We start from the raw sequence: 23227 nt of genomic DNA, 5'->3' as shown, positions 1-23227 counted from the left end.
TCGCAAATAAAGTAAATGAAAGAAAAAAAATACGTTTTTGGTACGAAATGGTTCAATTAAAGACAGAATAAACTTCGAGAGCGGAAAAGTCACATCATGCATCCGTCGGCTACGTTTGGCGGATCACACCTTCGTCAAACTTGCGGTGTGATTGGTTTTGGGTGGATTGAAACTGGTTTATTTGCGGATAGTCAAAAGCAAATACGACAAATTATGCACGAGATATTTAGAGTATAAAACGTCACATAAGAATAAAGGTTCTTATGATATTCTATCTCTATTTGTAGACAGTTCATGCTCGCAAATTCAGCGAAGAAATAATTGTTATGGTTCGGTTCGAAGCGGTGACCTAAGTACTTCAGCCTACAGTGCTTCTCTTTATAATGACTTTCTTCCAGCCCATGTGCGGGCGAGTCCATCAAGCAAAATTGAGAGACGAAAATTCATTTCTGACGTCACTACTCACGCCACCCATTGTTTTTGCGTGGATTTTTATGAGGAAAAACATAACTCTGACATAAAGAAACATGGCCAAAATGTAAAATTGAAATTGCAAAGCGAATTACGGACCCCTTCAAGAGCTTGTGTAGTATGCAAGAGAAATTAAAGTTGTTGAAAGAAGAAAAAAAGTAAAGAAGGTGACATGTGTCGAATTCGGCAATTCGCCACAATGAGATATGATTCATCAACATTAGCAGTTAAACTTGATGAAAACAAGTTCTGATTATAATTTGAGGACAATTGTATTTCGGCATAGTTAGAACAAATTTTCGCCACAATGACGTATGATACATCAACATTAACAGTTAAACTTGTTGAAAACAAGTTCTGATTATAATTTGAGGACAATTGTATTTCGGCATAGTTAGAACAAATTTCCTTGGAATGTCCTTCTTCAACATTCATACACTACAGATCTTACAATGTATATCATAAAGGGAGTCTCCACAGTTTTCAAGTCAAACGCCCTTTCCCATTTTACTCGTATCGTACTAGTACATACTGTATTTTAGAATCGCACTAACAGGTTATTAGCGTGTCCGGAAGAAGTTCCTGCCGACTTAATGGCGTTCTAAAGAAGCACTGACCACTTGCTCAGTTTTATAATGCTAAGTCAGTTTTGACACGTTTCTGTATGTCTAAAAGAGAAGCCCTAGTATAAAAAGGGCTTCTCTTTTCTGCGAGCAAATATAAGTACATATATTTACATGTATGACACACTAAACCATCGCAAGTTAAAAATTCCTCCTACTTCTCTTGAATTTCACTTGAGTCATCGGTGTTAATAAGTTTCCACTGTTTGCGGGCCATGAAGAACAAGTAATCGCTTAATCCGTCTTGTTAAAGCATCGACGAAACCTGCACGAGACGGCCCTTGTCTATGATTCTATAAGACAAAAGGAGCATGTCACGTGAATCACATAGGGCATGCGCACAAGTGTGCAAAATAGAGAGGCCTTCAAAGCATACATGGCGTTTGTTTGTTATACCTTTTCAATGTCCCGTAATTTCCTTAGAAATGCGTCCGTCAGACAAGTGGAAGCATCAGATTTAAGCTGAAACAAGTTCCGTGGAGTTCACGATCGTAAAACATGATAATTTTATCTTTTCGATGTCATATTTTAAATACTTATTTTATACAAAGTGTGCATAAAAAATGAGAAACATAAAAAGAAACAAAAGTAGACACAAAGGGATGTGCTATAACTAGACATAAACCCACAAAAGTAGGTAGCTCGAGGAAGCTCGTCAAAAACTTTTTGGTACATTATACACGATAGTAAACATATGTTAAACAAGATGTAAAAGAAGAAATAAATACAAAAGAAGAAACAAAAGAATACACGAATCAAACGTATATGCAAAATTGAAAGCTGGGACAAAACTAGACAGAAAAAAGACAGAAAACCAGATACACTACCTTTTCGATGTCAGCCCTCGATGTACGAGATTGAAATTTTGTTTTGAATGAATCACCGTAAGTTGACTCTAGTTCTTCATAAGGTCTATAATCTATAAAAAGTATGTCATAGGAGAGCAAATATAGAAACACATGAAGGAAAAACTTTTTCAAATCCCATTTGACATTTATCCTGTATTACTACACAGTCTCAACAGGAAATAAAACAGCGCAGATGTGCACAATTTAAGCCCGAGACTGCGCAACTCAAAGTACTAACTGAACAATTAACAATTATGGCAACTAAGCAATTTTGCTTTTGTGTTTATACTGTTCGCTCTACTTCACGTGTATATCGCACGGCCTCGGTATTTATTTACAGCAGAAATCAATAATAATGGTGTCACGTGATTAAAAGTATGCCCTACAGAATCATTATAAAATCCTCTGTTGAAGTTTATAGACGTTTTGAGCAAACAGTGTTTTCTTGGAAAAAAATTACGGCTGGAGCAAAGCTGAGGAACAAAAAATACCTTGTAGTCGCCTTGGTCTAGTTCTACCAGTCAACGAGCTATGAAGGGTCGAGACTTCGCGATCGGAGGGTATACAATACACATAATAGTACTCGAGGTGTTTGCACAGGATAAACAAGGAGTTTTCAATGATATCTGAGTCGATTCGTTAAGACGGTTACACAGATTACATAAATAATGAAAGCACTCTAGCACGAGTGGCACAACAAAACAGTCAGCGTTGTCAGAGGAGCAGAGAATTTTAGTCCTGCTATGTAGATTTCCCATCGTTATCCATTTCTTTAAAAATGTATTTCAAGCGGGCTGGCTGCGCCACCGCTCCTCCGTAAATTTAAGGCCCCGTTTACACTATACCAGATTGCTATCGTAGCAGGTTGAATATGCTTTATATTAAAAGGCAATGAAATTTTTCAACATCAGAAACACAATCAAATAGACTAAATCTATCAGCTTAATAACCTTTAACTCCGAACAGTTAACCCTTTAAAGTAAATGAGGATGTCGTGATGAGCAAATCCGGTATAGTGTAAACGCAGCCTGATTGTGTTTGAAACGGACTTGTCTCCAACACAATACACGATAACTTGTGCCACGAACATCTACTGTTTTTCATGTGAAATTTTAAGCAATGCTCGAGAAAGAAAACAAACAAAGTTAGAATCAAACAAGCTGCACGCTGCACCCACGAACGGAGCAAGGCTTCGCGGAGTGTTTCCACATTTCTGCGTTATGAAGGGCTACACGAACACACGGTATGCTGTATATACATTCACAGGTACATATCGAGTAACGAAAGGATACATAGGTACATATCGAGTTCGTCTGAGCGGTACTTGACAACCTCGCGAAGGCATTTGAAAGCCAGCTGTTGTTTCTGCTGAGTTGACATTCGGTCAACGGACGAGGAGTATTGAGAGCCAAGCTGAAATTTGACGAAAACAAGTGGTAACATCATGGCTAGTAGTATGATAATGTGGTGGTAGCCATGGTGTTAACCATCTAAACATGCAACGCGAATTTTCCCCCTCCACATATTGGAGTTTCGAAAATAAATGCCATTCGCGTTGATCCTTTATACCTCTTTTAACTCGTCCATGCTGAGGTCGTCGATATTATTGAGCTTGTGACTTGCTTGCTTGTATGATTCAACGCAATTGGCAACTTTTTCACAACAAATCTTTAGATTACGGACAATAATAGAAAGTCTTTGTTGATTGACAGTTATCGAACCTAAGGAACCTATGAAAAGCACGCAAACCCACGTGACGAATAATTCTTCAGCAATGATTGACTATACATTGTAATCTTCAGCCAATCAAATACCAAACTGAAACCCATGTGACGAATAATTCTTCAGCAATGATTGGCTATAAATTGTAATCTTCAGCCAATCAAATACCAAACTGAATTGAAACTATGACGTACCTTTTTCTGCATATATATCTCTCGTGTAAACATCGTCCAACAGGGGTGCGAATATAACTTGACAGTCACTCAAACCTAAACACATTTAGAAAATAAAATTATAAAAGCGAGGAGAAAAAGAGAAAAATAAAAACACAGAAAACGATGCATGTTTGAGGTAACGCGTTGGTAAAGTGGTTGGCAAAGTAGAAAAATGTTAGACATGACCTGAACAAGGTGCAAAGGAAAAGAAGACCCGAAAAGCAGGTGCAAATAAAAGGAAGACGCGAAGTAGAATTAAATTTATAAACAGTACAAAAAAAAAGGACGGAAGAAACACGGAAAACTAGGTAACTTGTCAGTAATACATTGTTGAAATAGATAAAATATAGTAGACATAAGATGAACAAGTTTTGAATGAAAAGATGAAACAAAAGAGACGAACTACAGCAAGTGATCATGAAAGGACCGTCATCCCCCCAAACAACAACATTCCTACAATAAGTGATCCTCAAAGGACCGTTACTTACCCCTAGAAACAACAACATTCCTACAATAAGTGATCCTCAAAGGACCGTTACTTACCACCCAGAAACAACAACATTTCTACAATAAGTGATCCTCAAAGGACCGTTACTTACCCCCTAGAAACAAAAACATTCCTACAATAAGTGATCCTCAAAGGACCGTTACTTACCCCAGAAACAACAACATTCCTACAATAAGTGATCCTCAAAGGACCGTTACTTATCCCCAGAAACAAAACATTTCTACAATAAGTGATCCTCAAAGGACCGTTACTTACCCCCAGAAACAACAACATTCCTACAATAAGTGATCCTCAAAGGACCGTTACTTATCCCCCAGAAACAAAAACATTCCTACAATAAGTGATCCTCAAAGGACCGTTACTTATCCCCAGAAACAAAAACATTCCTACAATAAGTGATCCTCAAAGGACCGTTACTTATCCCCAGAAACAAAAACATTTCTACAATAAGTGATCCTCAAAGGACCGTTACTTATCCCCAGAAACAACAACATTCCTACAATAAGTGATCCTCAAAGGACCGTTACTTACCCCAGAAACAACAACATTCCTACAATAAGTGATCCTTAAGGACCGTTACTTACCCCCAGAAACAAAAACATTCCTACAATAAGTGATCCTCAAAGGACCGTTACTTACCCCTAGAAACAAAAACATTCCTACAATAAGTGATCCTCAAAGGACCGTTACTTACCCCCTAGAAACAACAACATTCCTACAATAAGTGATCCTGAAAGGACCGTTACTTACCCCCAGAAACAACAACATTCCTACAATAAGTGATCCTCAAAGGACCGTTACTTACCCCTAGAAACAACAACATTCCTACAATAAGTGATCCTCAAAGGACCGTTACTTACCCCCTAGAAACAAAAACATTCCTACAATAAGTGATCCTCAAAGGACCGTTACTTACCCCCAGAAACAACAACATTCTTGCAATAAGTGATCAAGTTTCCGTAGATCTGTTGGAGGGTTTGATAGGCCTCCAACGCACTAACGTTATATTGGAGAGCTTTGAACGCTGCTTCTCTTTCGTCGACGTCCAAATTGAGCACTTCCCGAACAATCTACAACACGTCATTCCATGTATGTCATAGTCAAAATAATAGAGATACTTTTTTCAGCCTCAATACAAATTTTAATACACCACGTGGGAGTTTACAAAACGCTACACTGAGGGGGTCTATGATATTTTCGGACTTTTAAAAACAGTTTCCTAAGATGAACAGGAGACAAAACGTAAATAACGTTTCGGTGAAAGCACATTTTCATTTGCTTTTGGTTCCGTTTATCTTGTCAATGTACTTATATTTGTACTTTTTGCCTGGTTCAAACTTTGAAACGTTAGTCTGGCATTTACAGCCTCAGATGAGTACAAAACAAATTCTACACTCATGTGAAATACGCGTTATGCATTTTATGTCTATGTAAGACTTGAGCTCCTTGACACGTCGCAACAATAAGAAATAACACTGAATATTTCAAACGTACAATTTCAAAATCTATAGTCAGAGTAAATATACACTGTCGACACAAAACCTTACACTTGCATGTTTAACTCTAGAACTTTGCCTACTTCAGACCTGAAAACTTCAAAAAAACTCACTCGATCCCAGTTTTCCCGCACGCTATACTTTGGAAGCAACGCCAGCATGAGCCTTTGTATTCTGGACAGCGGTGCCTTCAATTTCATCATATCTTCAAACCTAGTCTCTTCTGCCAATATAGCATTTTCGGTCACGCCCGCCTTGCACACGATACCGCTGACTAGATACAATTCGTGTAACGAGGACACAGTTATTCTGTCCGTATGCTCTTGCAAAATATCAGCGAAGACCTCTGCGTGGGATACGATGAAATGCAAAATCTACACAGAGAGAAAGAGCAACAATTCCATCTTTTAGGAACACATTACCCGGCCTTGATACGCCGGGAAAATATCTTAAAACAGTTTTCCTGGTTTGTTTTTTGATGTGAGAACATTAAGACCTGATTACACGGGGGGAAATTTATAACAATTTCCGTCACTTCCCGAAGAAAAAACAACAACTTAAGGAATCAATGAGCCAGGATACCCGACATTGATAATTGGACCTAATCAGACAGAGAGGAAAACCCTGAAGAAGCCGACTTTTTTATACCGTTTCAATTCATTTCTAATGACCGCGAACTGCTCACCTGAATCGAAGCTTCGCGGTGATCTTGACCAAGTGACGTCAAAAGGGAAAGAGACATGCGCAAAGCTGGTATCAATAGCTGTAAATAACGTTCCATGATGGAGGGAACAAACGAATCTTGGTAGGCTGTCATCGCAGATATCATCCGGTCAGCGGAATAACTAGGTAGGCGATGATCAGAAAATGTACTTGTGGATCCGGAGGGTCGCATGTCGATAAAGCGACACTCAGAAAGGCGAGACATTACACCTGTATTTAGCAGCACTTTGGCACCTTCAGGCGACTGTGCTAGTCTTGTCAATAGAGCCTGCAAAAAAATTCCAACTCAATAACCTTATACTCTATGTAATCGTAGTTTAAAATGAAGGAAAAACTCACCATTCTTGATTCGTATACGTAGAGAGATTTAAGAGGTTCAGGGCTAGGATTCAATGCCGACTGTAGATTCTCATCTTCCAAGAGTAGACTTTCGACCAAATGCCTTAAATATCCTTTTGTATTCAGGAAGATGAGCCAACGATTCCGCCAGTCGATAGATGTAATTGAATCGACAACAGCGCATGATAACATCTACAGAAGAGTAAAATTTTCTCTTGAAGCGCAAATCGAAACGAGCACAGCACTGAAATCATTGACTGTCGCGCGTGAAATACAATTCTTGACAACGTTGTCCTCTTTGATTCTAAATGGCTCAAACTTCATTTGACTAACTAAGTAATTCATCTCTTATTTACACACCCTCGTAACGTCGTGACCATCACAGCAGTCCCGGCATACAATCTCCATTAAGGCCTCGCCAAAGTTGGAAATGATTTCGTAATTCTTCTTCAGCAGCAACATATCTATTGAAAAATATTTCTTCTATATCCCTCAGTGATGAGATGATTAATTAAATGAAAGTAAAATGCACATCTTCAAATTGCATTTAATCACAATCTCACAGAGTGCATTTAATTTGAAACTTGTACATTGAAATTTACGTATTGTCTTAAACATCAAACTTGTACATTCAACTTTACGTATTGTTTTAAACATCAAACTTGTACATTCAACTTTACGTATTGTCTTAAACCTCAAGCTTGTACATTCAACTTTACGTATTGTCTTAAACCTCAAGCTTGTACATTCAAATTTACGTAGTCTTAAACCTAAAGCTTGTACATTGAAGTTTATGTATTACCTTAAAACTGAACCGTGTGCATTGAGCTTTACATATTGCCTTAAACCTAAAACTTAAGTAACATCGAACTTTGTGAACTGCCTTATAAAAACAAATGAAAGTAAAATGCATGTCTTCAAACTATGTTGACGCTAAACCTCACGAAGGGCGTTGAAGTTAAAAACAAATGTTATAAGCGTGGATCAGTGTTTACAGAAAATTGTACTTGACAAAAAATATAATGAGAGTTACCGACCACAGTTCTCTTACCGATGCTTTCCCTTCGATTGTCATTTCTTTGACCAATCTGAAGATAATACAACAGACTTCCATAAAGATTTGCCCTCACCCGCTGGTGGCTTCCACTTGTCTGAATCAGAACTTGAATTAAACTTTGAAATATGCCAAGAAGAGGTTCTGTTGGTATAGCCAACTCTTCCGTCACACCTGAAATACAATAAAAAATTACCACAACATCAACACACACAGCTTGCAAAAAAGCACAAACACCGTTTGCACAAGATATGTACAATCAGACAGATGAGAAAAAACATGGCAAAAAATTCCTTTGCAAGCGTGTGGTCAAATTTTTTTTCAAATTCGCCAAATACTTCAACATTTCATCAAATCAGCTTTACCATCCTCGTGCCAGCCTGATACCACTGCACTATGGGAAGGCCCGGCATGCAAAGCATCACCAGAAGGCAAAGTCGATTGACGTAGATGAGCCATGAACGTGAGCACAACTCCAGAGACTGGGGCGACTAATTCCGAAGCAGAATTCTCATCTGACATCTAAATATAAGCGTAAGCTGTTCGTCAAGATTTTCAAATGTGAAACCCCTACTTTTTAAAATACACGATTCGTTTCAGACAAAACAATAGCAGTAGGATGAAGTATTGTAACTTTCAGTCTGAATCGACCTGACCTTGTAGAGAAGCTCTCTCGTCAAATCAAAGATCATGGTCTGTTTGACCTCGCGATTCAATATCTCCGGCGGACAACTTGCCAAAATTACTTCGACCAACTGTCGCCAAGACTCAAATGCCTGCTGTTTGTAGTACAAACCCTCGCGATAGCGATTGCGTTCCAGCGTATAATTCATGATTCGTTTGACTTCCTACAGGGTGAAAAGATAAATTCAAACAGTTGAAGGGAATTTTATTGTAAATATGATTTTAACACTATGTTTTTATTACGCAATCTTAGGTAGTTAAATTGTAGTCTCAAATTTTACATATTAGCTTAAAGGTGGAAAAACATAAGTCGAGGCAGTGAAACTGTATTCTTGAAGACTATATTCTTAATTTATATGTTTGTAAATGTAGATCGTCCAGGTTGGTATAGTCCTGAGAAGGACTGTTTTTGCTGTTGTTGACTGACGTTTCGACAACCTTAGCGGTAGTCATCTTCAGAGTCAAAAATTTGATTCCATTTTGACTCTGAAGATGACTACCACTAAGGTTGTCGAAACGCAGTCAACAACAACAAAAACAGTCCTTCTCAGGACTATACCAACCTGGACGATCTACATTTACAAACATGTAACGATACTCCCGGGTTCAAACCATTTACTTTATTCTTAATTTATAGTAATTAAATGCAATTCCCATTGTAAATTAGTACATTTATCATTACATACTATTAAATGTTGAATTAGAATGATTAAGGGTAAAGATTAAAGATTAAATTGAAACTTCAAGTTAATGAACTGCTACCCAAAATCCGGTCGTCGACGAAATGGTTCGACGACGTCAGTTCATGTTGCGAAAGTTCCCGCTACCTCTCTCTAAAACATTTTAAAATATAAATTAAAATAAAAACTAAAATACAAACTTTATTAAAAATTATAAACTTTAAACATTACGAACTTTAAAAATTATAAATTAAAATATAAATTAAAGTATATATTTTTAATTATTGTCAATGTGAAATATCGAAAGGGACAAAACTTTAATTCTGACACTGCCAAGGACACGAACTCCTCTAGGCATGCACATTTAAGAAATAAAACAAATTCTCTTTGACTGGTTGATTGTTTTAATTGATTTGATTGGTTGAGCTCGGATGCGTTTTGCACAGGATAATGCAAACACAGCTCTAGACCAATCAGCACACGCGTTTCATTGTGGTTATTTTATAAATGCGAATGAAAGGCAAGTATCAGTAGGTAAAAACTTAGTTACAGCCTGCCATTAGCTACGTGAATAGGTATTTACCATTCACAAGATAAAAGCCTGAAGCAAGAAGAACTCGAAGCAGAAAGCTTGGAAACTTAAGCATACAAACCTGAACCAACATATTTTTTTGCGCCTCTGTAGCGGGTCCCTGAACAACTTCCAGTTCGTTCATTAAACGTTTGTACAGTCTACGTAGATTCGTATACAGGAAGGGCGAGTCCTCGCTGCTTTCATCACATGAAGTAATTACAGCTTCGGTGATCGCCGGCTCAAAATAGTTCAAACACTGTGAAGGAGCAGGGACTGCATGGGTGAAGTCGATGGAGTCGAGAAATTCCATTATCTTTCGACCTTTGCTTCCTAGAACACTGCGCGACATGCCGTTATCTTCAAAAGAGCTCAACGTCCCACCAGAAAACCGCTGAGAATATGTGTCCGAAGGCTCTACGAGCAAAAGTGAAAGTAACTGTTGCACGTGAGAACGCTGTCGCGTTTGGGCCGTCATTCTTAGTTCGGTCGCAATTGTTTTCAAAAGCCACGATTGTTGATTCATTTTGCATAAATTGTTTTCCATGACTTCATTTGTGGATTTCTCGGGTAATACAAAGGGTAGATGAACGAGATGAGATTGGAAAAAGTTATGACTGGTCCGGAGGTAGCGTATACAAGCGTCGCTTGTTTCCAAGTTCTGGCACAATGCATAAACAAGTTTGAAACAAAGCTCGGCAAGATGGGGGGTGTTTTCAACTGCAGCAGGACCATGCGGTGTATCAAGACCTTCACCAAGGATATCCAATACGGAATGCAGGCAAGTGCGAGGAGTACCGAGGACACCTGGGGATAAATGAGGCATTAACGGCAATGTCAGAAAAATCGTGATCAACAGACAACAGAAGTAACCACTCACCTGGGTCCTGTAAGGTTTGCTCGACGATCGAAGCTGTTGCGTGCGAGATTTGGAGAACGCAACTTTAGACAAAAAAGAAGAAATCTGACAATATTCTGACGGATTCCAGCTCGAATTTGACTGACAATGGCAATCTCCTCGATAAGACCTTAACAAAAACAAAGTGACGGAATCATCAGCATGGAAACTATATAGATACTTCACTCGTAAACTCAAGACGATCGGAAAAGATTCAACTCTACTTCTAGGAGAAAACTGCAGGGCAGTGAGACAAAAACAGATTTCGCCCTTGATTTCAAGGATAGCTTTGAACTAGAATTTACTTTCAATTCGACCACTCTACTGTACGTACAAAGTTTTTTTACTTGATCATTCTACTGTATGCACAAAGTTACTTTATTCGACCATTTTACTGTATGCACAAAGTTACTTTACTAGACCATTTTACTGTATGCACAAAGTTTTTTACTTGATCACTCTACTGCATGCACAAAGTTACTTTACTAGACCATTCTACTGTATGCACAAAGTTACTTTACTAGACCATTCTACTGTATGCACAAAGTGACTTTACTCGACCATTTTACTGTATGCACAAAGTTACTTTACTCAACCATTTTACTGTATGCACAAAGTTACTTTGCTCGACCATTCTACTGCATGCACAAAGTTACTTTACTCGACCATTTTACTGTATGCACAAAGTTACTTTACTCGACCATTTTTTACTGTATGCACAAAGTTACTTTGCTCGACCATTCTACTGCATGCACAAAGTTATTTACTTTGACCTTCACCATGCACAAAGTTACTTTACTAGACCATTCTACTGCATGCACAAAGTTACTTTAACTAGACCAGTTTATACTGTATGCACAAAGTTACATTTACTAGACCATTCTACTGTATGCACAAAGTTACTTTACTAGACCATTCTACTGTATGCACAAAGTTACTTTACTAGACCATTCTACTGTATGCACAAAGTTACTTTACTAGACCATTCTACTGTATGCACAAAGTTACTTTACTCGACCATTCTACTGTATGCACAAAGTTACTTTACTAGACCATTCTACTGTATGCACAAAGTTACTTTACTCGACCATTCTACTGTATGCACAAAGTTACTTTAATGGACCATTCTGTATGCACAAAGTTACTTTACTAGACCATTCTACTGTATACAAAGTTACTTTACTCGACCATTCCACTGTATGCACAAAGTTACATTACTAGACCATTCTACTGTATGCACAAAGTTACTTTACTAGACCATTCTACTGTATGCACAAAGTTACTTTACTAGACCAGTTTACTGTATGCACAAAGTTACTTTACTAGACCATTCTACTGTATGCACAAAGTTACTTTACTCGACCATTCTACTGTATGCACAAAGTTACTTAAATGGACCATTCTACTGTATGCACAAAGTTACTTAACTAGACCATTCTACTGTATGCACAAAGTTACTTTACTCGACCATTCTACTGTATGCACAAAGTTACATTACTAGACCATTCTGCTGTATGCACAAAGTTACTTTACTAGACCATTCTACTGTATGCACAAAGTTACTTTACTCCACCATTCCCTGTATGCACAAGTTACATTACTAGACCATTCTACTGTATGCACAAAGTTACTTTACTAGACCATTCTACTGTATGCACAAAGTTGCTTTACTCGACCATTCCACTGTATGCACAAAGTTACTTTACTCGACCATTCTACTGTATGCACAAAGTTACTTTAATAGACCATTCTACTGTATGCACAAAGTTACTTTACTCGACCATTCCACTGTATGCACAAAGTTACATTACTAGACCATTCTACTGTATGCACAAAGTTACTTTACTAGACCATTCTACTGCATGCACAAAGTTACTTAACTAGACCAGTTTACTGTATGCACAAAGTTACATTACTAGACCATTCTACTGTATGCACAAAGTTACTTTACTAGACCATTCTACTGCATGCACAAAGTTACTTTACTAGACCATTTTACTGTATGCACAAAGTTACTTTACTCAACCATTCTACTGTATGCACAAAGTTACTTAAATGGACCATTCTACTGTATGCACAAAGTTACTTTACTAGACCATTCTACTGTATGCACAAAGTTACTTTACTCGACCATTCCACTGTATGCACAAAGTTACTTTACTAGACCATTCTACTGCATGCACAAAGTTACTTTACTAGACCATTCTACTGTATGCACAAAGTTACTTTACTCCACCATTCCCCTGTATGCACAAAGTTACATTACTAGACCATTCTACTGTATGCACAAAGTTACTTTACTAGACCATTCTACTGTATGCACAAAGTTACTTTACTCGACCATTCCACTGTATGCACAAAGTTACTTTACTCGACCATTCTACTGTATGCACAACGTTACTTTAATAGACCATTCTACTGTATGCACAAAGTTACTTTACTCGACCATTCCACTGTATGCACAAAGTTACATTACTAGACCATTCTACTGTATGCACAAAGTTACTTTACTAGACCATTCTACTGTATGCACAAAGTTACTTTACTCGACCATTCTACTGTATGCACAAAGTTACTTTACTAGACCATTTTACTGCATGCACAAAGTTACTTTACTAGACCATTCTACTGTATGCACAAAGTTACTTTAGTCGACCATTCTACTGTATGCACAAAGTTACTTTACTCGACCATTTTACTGTATGCACAAAGTTACTTTACTCGACCACGCTTGCATATACACAGTCGATCATTCAACTGACCTGTGCTTTCATATAGCCTCCGCGAGTTGTCATCTTCAGCCTGAACAGTATCTAGATGATCAACAAAACCAACAAGGAGTTCTTCTGCACGTTCCTGTATTTCAAGATATAGTTTGAAAAAGAATTAAAATACAATTACGATGCATTGAAGAAACATTGCTGCAGCCTTTTCAAAGATGTTGCAGTAAAATAATCATTCAGTACTGCTTTCGATAAGTCCACAACATATTCGCATTTAATTGAAATTTCCAACGTTGAAACGTTTGTTAAAAAGTTTAATCTCTTTCGAAAAATAAGTTGGGAAAAGTTTCTTCAAAAACCTGTCTCGTAATCTTCTGCGAAAAATGATTTTGAACATTTTCATTTTAACAGTTACACACTAAAACAAAATAAAACAAATTTCGAAAACGGACATCTCGTTTTCTTGATATTCAACATAATACAAGAGTTTTAAAACAATACATGGTGTATTATCTTGAATATCAAGAAAACGAGATGTTCGTTTTCGGAATTTGTTTTATTTTGTTTTATTTAAAATTTTCTGCTTGTCCTGGTTATTGTTACACACTAATGTTCGCAAAACATGAATGAAAAAGAGCAACGCTACACCGTTTGTAAATAATTTTTGCTTTCTACAAAGCAAAACAACAAAAAAATGTAATTTGTATCGAACTAATTGATACAAAAGCCAATTGTACCAGAGGTTAGCATTTACATACACAACAGCACAAAATCCTCATCATAACTGCACCTTATCTGCCGTAAGTCTGTTATAAATCTCCAGCTGCAGGGCAGAAGTTTGACAGACTAAATACAGGATCTTGATAGCTACCAAAGCCAGTTCAGGCGTCGTATGTGTATGTGTTATGAATCTAAACAAATTGAAACGATTTTAGTCTTCATGTAATGCGAGACATGAAAGACAACTGAAAGCGGATCGTTAATTACCGAGCAATTTGGGAAACACAGTCGGTGGCATGGGGACGAACACCGACGCCAAGCAATAATTGATCCAATGACGTCACGAGTACAGAAGAATTCTGTTGACGTAGGCAGTTAGTGAACTCTTGTTGCTTTTCCATTGTAATTTCCACCAATTTCAAGGAAAGCAGAGCGCTCATCTCAATGTCTTCTTTTTTGCCTAGTTAAAGAAAAAGTAACTATATAGATTTGGAACGTATAACAGACTGAGGCACTCAGTAATGGTCATAGAGGTTCTTTAGTAGGAATATTATGAGATAAAAATCAAACTTTACGAAGTTTCCAAATGATGTAGGCTTCATGACCGCACACGTTCTACGCAAGGTACAATGATTAGATGAAAGTCCCGGTGAAAGCCATGCAAACGAAGTCCGCATAAACGATAAGGGCAACAAAGATTAATATCATATAAGAAATAAAAGATGTTTACTGTGTTTGCACAGTCTTATGCAAACCGAGGAGACCTTTGGGAAAACTCGAGAGCAGATTGCAGCTGCTAGAGAGTTCTCACAAACGGCTCTGAGGCTTGCATGAGTAATTGCAAGCACGAAAAGCATCTTTTATTTCTTTTACAAAATAACATTAATGCGAAACAGATGCTTTAATTTCCCCCCTAACATGATTGATTTGCTAATTCTCTTTGATTGATTTGATTGGTTGAGCTCAGATCGGCTTGCACAGGATAATGCGAACTCAGCTACAGACCAATGAGCGTACGCGTTTTATCATTGTTATTTTATAAATTTATAAAACAACAAAAACATTACTTGGGAAAGTAAGAACGTTTTTCATCATAACACAATTGAGTTAAATAGACAAAAGCTACCAATGTCTTGTCGTGGATGAAAGAATACACATGACAGCATACCTTTAAATGCAGTTATCTGTTCCAGTAGTTCAGAAGCCTCGTTTACAATAGAAAGAACCTACAAAAGCAGCTAAGCTTTGTCAAGGGTTCCTTGCGCATGAAAGCTGAATTCGCGCGGTGGAATCGAGAAGCTAGATGTTACATATGAAATTATTAGTTTCTTAGGCATTTTCCTTTTATTACAAATTTTTTCGGACCATTTCAAATAAATGAAATTTGTAGAAGCTTTGTCGTTTACTAAAACAAATTATCTCTTTTCAGAAAAAATCCGTTGCTTTTAGGTCTGCGAAAACAGAAAAGACCAAAATCTCTTTCAAGCTTTACCTCGCATCCAAACAATGCAAACAAAATCATACCATTTTAAGCATCGGGGTCTCATTTAACATATGGACCATTAAGGTGTACCCAGCTGTCTTTGCAGTCGTTATTCGTTCGCGGCTACTGATCTCTATAAGCTCCTCGGACATGCTCTCCGCACTGGGTTCGAACTGCTCAAGCAATTTGACGAAGATTTGTAAAACGCCACTTGCTACTTGCCACTGAAACATTCAAAAATCAACAATTGTTTGATGAAGCTGAGTATGATATCAACGATTATTCAGAGCGAGGTTAATGTTGAACGTCATCTGCCGAGGCAATGCTTGACCTCGGTCTGAAAAATTGTTGATATCATGCTCAACCTCACCCTTTGATTGTTTTATCTTACAGTAAAAAATGCAGAAGCTTTCAAATTATTTTGAAAGGAAGACATAAATATTCCGCGCTTCGACATATAATTAATTTTAGCGATTTGACTTCGTCTTTTTCCGTAAATATAGTAGTTGAAAACTCTCTTGACTGACACTTTAAACCGTTTGACTTCGTCTTTTTCCGTAAATATAGTTGTTGAAAACTCTCTTGACTGACACTTTAAACCGTTTGACTTCGTCTTTTTCCGTAAATATAGTTGTTGAAAACTTTCTTGACTGACAGTTTAAACCGTTTGACTTCGTCTTTTTCCCGTAAATATAGTTGTTGAAAACTCTCTTGACTGACAGTCTAAACCGTTTGACTTCGTCTTTTTCCGTAAATATAGTTGTTGAAAACTCTCTTGACTGACACTTTAAACCGTTTGACTTCGTCTTTTTCCGTAAATATAGTTGTTGAAAACTCTCTTGACTGACAGTCTAAACCGTTTGACTTCGTCTTTTTCCGTAAATATAGTTGTTGAAAACTCTCTTGACTGACACTTTAAACCGTTTGACTTCGTCTTTTTCCGTAAATATAGTTGTTGAAAACTCTCTTGACTGACAGTTTAAACCGTTTGACTTCGTCTTTTCCGTAAATATAGTAGTTGAAAACTCTCTTGACCGTTCCGTGTTTTTATAAGTCTTTATTCTCAATAATTCGAGCGAAAACAGTTTGTAAAACGCTTAATAATCACGAGAAAGATGCCGACATGATGCTTTTTATGTCGTCAATTGTCACAATAAAACACCTACATATGATTTTCAATGTTTTGTAGGTGGCAAAACGTTAAGAATTATCTGTTGGCTGCTAGTCAATCACAATCGAAATTGCACCTTCATTGTGTAACAATTTCTGATATTTGCAGGTATGATATCGTGCAGCCAGATTAAATAACGTGAAGATAATTTTTGATGTTTTAACAAAAATCTAACATGAACCCTATTTTCACAAATATATATAACTTATCTACCTTCTCGTTGGGATCCAGGTACGCTCTCGCCTTAAATTTCAACAACACGGAGTCGCGCAAAAACTCAAGATAAGGCTCAAAGCCCGGAACTCGATACCCTGCGCCGAGGTTTGCAGGGACCGGGTATGCGGTCAAATTTGCAAGTAGTGTCATAAAAGCTCGCGTCTCTGGGTAAGTTTCATTACGCGATTCGATCTCCTCCAACTCAGCCTGAAAGCAATGAAAATGTTGGAGGAAATTACGCAATGGAATTTTTCGAGAATACAGATGTATGCCGGAACTCTGACACTGTCGAAATTCTCGACCTGGTTTCCTACGGTTACTCACTAAAGGCCAAAAAGACATTCATTCGACACATACCAACAGTCCACTTTCCTGTAAAGCCTGTCCAGCAGGTTTGACGGTTTGTAGAATCTGAAAATAAAATTGATATTTCATACTACAACAACAGCAGTTTCAATCGACAAATTAGATCTAAATGATGTTCAATTGATGAAATTTTTTCAAGAAACATCAATCAACTTAACATTTTACATTTTTTATACAGTTTGAAACAAATGTGCCAGAGATATTTTCGGAAAAGACTGTTGACCTGTGAGGTTTCCAACGACTGCCACATTGACGCTGTAGTTTCCTGAGACATAGCGAACGCAGCAAGAGTTTCCAGAATACACGCTTTCAAAGACGTGGGAATTGAGCACCCCAGTAAGCCGAACATCGAGGTGAGAGGCACCCATGATGGATTTTCGCATAATGCAATTCGTGCAGTTTCATCCTGAAGAACAACATGTATTGATTGCTCACTCAAAAAAAACTGAAGGAGATGGAATGGCGGAGACGGAGGCAAACAGTATGTTGGAGAATGTTAAAAGACAGTGTTTGGACGTCGACTTTGGGATTTCATTTGGAATAAATGCGCTGCACTTAAAGTGCATCGCCACCGACCAGCGACACATGCGCAGTAGGAATTATAATATACATTCGAAAATTGTGTAAACAAGTCCATAATCACGTGACAGAAAATAACACACCATTTTAGCGACGGTTGCCGTTAATCGTAAAACAGCCTCCAGTCCAATTTGTTCTTCAGCAGTTATGCTCATTGGCGAAAACTGGACTTGATAATTTCCTGGATGTAAGCCTTGAAAGATAGACAACACTAGATTTCAGCATCTTATTATTTCTCTCAATTAAAGAACTCCTAGTGCGTGTTTATAAGAAAGACTGGCAATCGGTACTAAAAATTCTTGACTCGAAAACTAAAGACAAACTGATTTAATAAAACTGAGAACATATATTACAATAAGAATCCAACTCTCAAATTTTCCTAAACAATGTTTTTTATAGTTTTTGCCAAACAAAACTTTTACCGATAACCACAGACGAGAAAGATGCGATATGACGATTACAAAAATCAACACCTCCTCACCTATATTCTCTTGCCGCAGATCAATGTAATATCGTTTGAGTGAGTCGAAAAAATGGTCCCATGAGACGGCGTTAACTGTGCCAGCGGCATTCAAGCCGTTTGTTTTGAGTAAGAAGAAGCATCGACGCGCCGAATGTTTACTACCGGCGAGGCCAGTTAACATGCCAAGATAGGGGACGAACAGATTCGCGGGAAGTAAGTCACCGGCGACACGAATGAAGTTACACAAAACAATCTGAAAACATGTACAGCAAATAAGACAACTAAAGAAAAACGTTTCATCGTTACTTGTTAAAAGTGCTACTCGACTCAGCGTTAACATGAAACTTTGAAGCATTTCAAAGAAATGTCGACTGATTTTATATGAATGTAAACATGAAATTCAATGCATCAAGGGTGTTTGAAGCAATATAAACAATACTAAAACACCCTTGATGCAGTGAATTTCATTATGGACAGTTTAGAAATGAAATCAGTCGTTCCAGAAAACAGATAAGTTTTTTATGACCAAAAATTTGCTACCATCCATCCACTAGACTAGTCAATTCTGATAAGGAGCTACGAGAGCCGATGGCGTTGGTAAGTTGCAGATGCAATAAACATTATGTACATAAAATGCTGTGTTTTATTTTGACAAATGTTGTGTGGGATATTGAAATTTCTGTTAAACGAAAAAAATCTGTTAACAGCGTTAAAACCATACCTGTTTGGGCATTGCGTTTTGATGTCTATCTCCTAATGCTGATGAATATCCCTCGCTATCAAGCGGTATCCAAAAATCTTCAGCGAGCTCCAGACCAAGGGGATCGTTCTTGTACAGATCACTTATCTTTGAAAAAAAATCAGATACATTATGTTTTGCAACGCAGCAAAATTCTGCCTGAAAGCCAAACAAATGAAAGTCCTTGTACCAAGTTCATGAAATTTTCAAAGTCCTGCCGCTGACCAACCGGTGGTGCGACACCCTCTTGAGCACAGGCATGCAATATGCGGGCAGCCTCGTCTCCAAGGGTACGCAATTCTTTCACCTATAGTTTTTACGAGTTGGAGAAAACGAAAATAGTTTACTACAAAGTAGATGACTAGTGGATTAAAAGCGTATTATTTCGAAGATAAATCTCGTCTTTTCAACTAGTTGAATTTGAATGTTTAATCATGGTAATTTATGATTCAAGGTTAGAGCTTCGTCGCAATTAGCAATATCCCTTAACTTAAACACCAAAATCCGTAATCTTGAAGCTCACTATAATTATTATAATTATTTAATTATTTACTATAATTATTCGAAGACGAGATTTCCACACAATTGATCGCTTGCTTTAGAACAGTTAAGCAAGAATCTTGCCCTTAATGGAGAAATGGCTTTTTCATTGATTAGTGAAAAAGCAATTTTCCTAACGCACTTGGTGAGTGCGAGCGAGCTTTTAGAATACGGGCGTTAAACTCTTTCTTAAGACGTGTCACCTTTAATGGCATGTTGACAATGAAATCTGTAATTAGTAGATGAAGCCTCCTCACAAAATATTCCTAAAAAGAAGGAAAAAAACGGGAGAAAAGTAGAAAGGTTTAGTTTATCCACAAAATTATTTTCTCGTAAGAATGGAAACTGCAGCGTGCATATAAAGAGTACTAAATGTTCCTGTAGCGGATCTAGGGTACGTCAAAATAACTGCAGCTCATTTCTAGATTTATTTACATTTCCAAATACCTTAAAGCCATATCCATTGGCAAAATTTTATTTAAACAGAATTCATAACCAATAGTAGCTACATTTTTTGGTACATATTTTGAATTTAAAATTGTGCAGGTATAATTTATTTCGAAAATATCGGAAATGTTCTAACCTCTTCGTAGAAACCTCTGGAGCCAACGATAAACTTCTTGAAAAACTCAAAAGCATCGTTCAAAATCGCCGTTGTAACGATGCCATCGTCTTCGGCCAAAATGTCCACCTCGACCACCAACTCGCCGGCATACTGACCGCACAGCCGCAAAGTGAGCCCCCAAGCAAACTGGACAGCAGAACAAAGTTGAATCCACGACCATTTCTCGGAATCCGACACTTCCTGGTGGATGGCGGGAAGAAACTCGGCATCTTGTAAGATTGGCAGCAGATTATCTGCAACTAATGAAAACAACGAAAGTCAATAAACAGTAAGAATCTAAGAGGTAGAAATATCACAAGATTCGGAAATCTTCCCATTATTTCTTGAACATCAGAACGAGGCTAAGGCTTATCTCGAAATGAAAATCGAGCAATCGGGCATACTAACATTGTACTAATCTTTCATATCAATTTTAAAATACCACCACTTGGTGTCTAAAGTATCTGCGTTTGGTCCCAGACCTTTCACGCAACCATTTAAGTAAAGCCTGTTCTTCACTTGCAACATAAACATATATAAAAAAGGATCAGAAGTGTACTTTGCATAAGCATAAACATGAAAAGAACGGAAAGTTTTCATAATATTGTGCTTATGCTTACGTCGAAAGTGCGGATCGGGCTTAAAAGGTATCGGCCGCTACTAAAAGGTAGGCAGTTTTCTCCAGTTTAATATCAGAAAACCTAATGAAATTGGCTACATTTCAAAGATACTCCACAAATTCACAAGTGATTTGCCAGCTACAATTGCCACTTCACATAAAACGTAACTAAGATTTCAAAATTGTGCGTAAAATTTACCATGATCTGCAGGAAGCTCTAATTGACTTTCCAAACTGCTCACATTGAGGGCGTAGATCAGAGCAAAAAACAAAATGACGTCAGCTTGATCCATCTCTCCTGTCTCTTCATCAGGACGGACAGTTTGCAAATATTTAAGGATCTTTACAGTATCAGCTTTATTGAGTGGTGATTGACATGCAATACAAAATATTGACTCAGCAAGAAGCAGGCGTTGTTCTGTCAAAAGATCGATCAACTGTCGTTGATGCTTCTCGTTGCCAATAGCTTGACCTTCTTGGAGTTTTTTCAGCTCACTTCGAAGATTGAGTTTGGCAAGTTGATCCAGTAATTTTGTGACAAGTTCTACAATGAAATATTGAGCAAATTGAAAAAGGTTTATCAAAAGAACAACAACAAGCATGGTCCCGTAACCAGTGACTCGAACAAAATACCAATTACTACATGTTTGTAAATATAGATCCTCCAGGACTGTTGATGTTGATATCGTATAAAGCAAATTCAAAAAAAGCAAGACATCTTGAGATTGCAAAATATGCATCAAAACAAGACAAGAAGTGAACTGTAAATTTTTCACTTTATTTCAAAGTCATACTCAGACAGAATGCAATCTCAAGATGGCTTGCTTCTTCGGAATTTGCTTTATACTATATTTCTTTAAATTGTCTGCTGGTCATGGTTGTTGCTGTTGATGTTGACTGATGTTTCGATAATCCACTTAAACCTTTACTATATTCATATTTGCCTTGAATCTGAAGATGATTTGCACTAAAGTAGTCAAAACATCCGTCACATCAACATCTATGGTCCTTCTGGGAACTCTACTCACAAGGACAATCTACATCTGCAATATACTCTCAGATTGAAACAATTCACTTTAAAAGCAATTACTAATTTACTATAGGCTCAAAAGAGTCTAAAACTTTGACATACAATATCATTAACTCCTGGTTCTTACTAAGAGTTTAATACCTTCATCAAGCATTTGCTTCGTGATTGATCTTATCAGATCAGATATTTCAACATCCAATTCCAAAGTCCAAGTTAAACCTTCACGAGCTTGAAGGAGTGTGCGAATGGCAGACAAAAGACAGCGCCTTCCATCATGGTAAAGCAATACAGCCACTAAGCCTGTAAAGATGAAACTAATCAACTCAATGGAAGTCATCTTAACAATGCAAAAAACTTTAATTTGTTTCAACCATGGCATTGTACGAAATACGAACTTGACGCAGCAGAGAACATCATACTCACCTCTGCTCTGACCAGGAAAATTGGCTTTTTGTTGCTCACTTACTAAGAGTAATTCTACAGCAACGAGCTCGTTCAGATTTAAAATGTCACTGAGCAACAATGCCTCATCGACAAACTTCGAAGGAAACTTCTGTTGCTCCCCATTATTGCCAATTGAAATACCAACTGTTGCTGCCTGTTGTACTTGTGCACGATGAGAAGCATTTTTGACCTGACAAAAACATGAGATTTTACAGTTATAAGTTTTGAATGAAACGTCGCATTGTTACATTCAATGATGCACACTGCATTAGTAAACCAGGCAGGCAAGAACCTCCTAAATGACTACACTATATTTATGCCAATAAAATTTTCACCGGATTTCTCAGAGGGGACAGAAGTTCCGATTTAAATCTTTTCAAAATCCCATCAAGGTCGTAATAAGCTTCGGGTCTTTTTTGTACTATAGCGGACTCAACCACGGACAACAGCAGCTTGTAGGATCGCCACGACCCTAAAGATAAATAAGATGACATTTTCACAAAAGCCCAGCAACGATCGACGAAATCAAACAAAAAAAAAATACAGTTATCCTTTACCTTCTTTATTCGCCATGTGAAAGAAAAACTGCTTATTTACTGTTATTTTACAGACAATGCTTCCACTTCGTTCCTCCACATTTCGAATATTTCGAAATTCTCCATGAAATTGTTATGAACTTCTGTGTATGTAGCACAGGA

At 37.5% G+C, this 23227-nt stretch overlaps 1 protein-coding gene across 1 annotated transcript; it reads right to left on the bottom strand.

Moving 5' to 3' along the window:
* Positions 1-727: 727 nt before the first annotated feature.
* On the bottom strand, positions 728-23191 carry LOC124439252 (nuclear pore complex protein Nup205-like). Its single transcript, XM_046989477.1, has 36 exons — positions 23087-23191; positions 22865-23001; positions 22509-22719; positions 22227-22385; positions 21255-21599; positions 20416-20696; positions 20036-20098; positions 19483-19599; positions 19275-19400; positions 18572-18806; positions 18174-18283; positions 17735-17917; positions 17503-17556; positions 17143-17352; positions 15800-15982; positions 15444-15501; positions 14543-14735; positions 14346-14466; positions 13595-13688; positions 10855-10962; positions 10017-10804; positions 8656-8847; positions 8365-8521; positions 7997-8173; positions 7306-7409; positions 6946-7137; positions 6569-6874; positions 5997-6257; positions 5304-5457; positions 3859-3933; positions 3512-3672; positions 3235-3355; positions 2434-2568; positions 1922-2013; positions 1491-1556; positions 728-1387 (listed from the first exon to the last, which is right to left on the bottom strand). The coding sequence occupies exons 1-36, from the start codon at positions 23100-23102 to the stop codon at positions 1283-1285; spliced, it is 6090 nt and encodes a 2029-aa protein (XP_046845433.1). The 5' UTR covers positions 23103-23191; the 3' UTR covers positions 728-1282.
* Between the last annotated feature and the right edge of the window lie 36 nt (positions 23192-23227).

This window comes from Xenia sp. Carnegie-2017, unplaced genomic scaffold (assembly GCF_021976095.1).
Source record: "Xenia sp. Carnegie-2017 unplaced genomic scaffold, XeniaSp_v1 HiC_scaffold_19, whole genome shotgun sequence".
In the NCBI taxonomy this organism is placed as follows: Eukaryota; Metazoa; Cnidaria; class Anthozoa; order Malacalcyonacea; family Xeniidae; genus Xenia; species Xenia sp. Carnegie-2017.
This window is presented reverse-complemented; position numbering and strand designations above follow the sequence as displayed.

Coding starts and splice junctions, on each gene's coding strand:
- LOC124439252 (XM_046989477.1), bottom strand. Junction 7,410..7,996: donor CAATCGAAGGGAAAGCATCG/GTAAGAGAACTG, acceptor ATTTTTCAATAG/ATATGTTGCTGCTGAAGAAG. Junction 5,458..5,996: donor TGCGGGAAAACTGGGATCGA/GTGAGTTTTTTT, acceptor GACGTGTTGTAG/ATTGTTCGGGAAGTGCTCAA.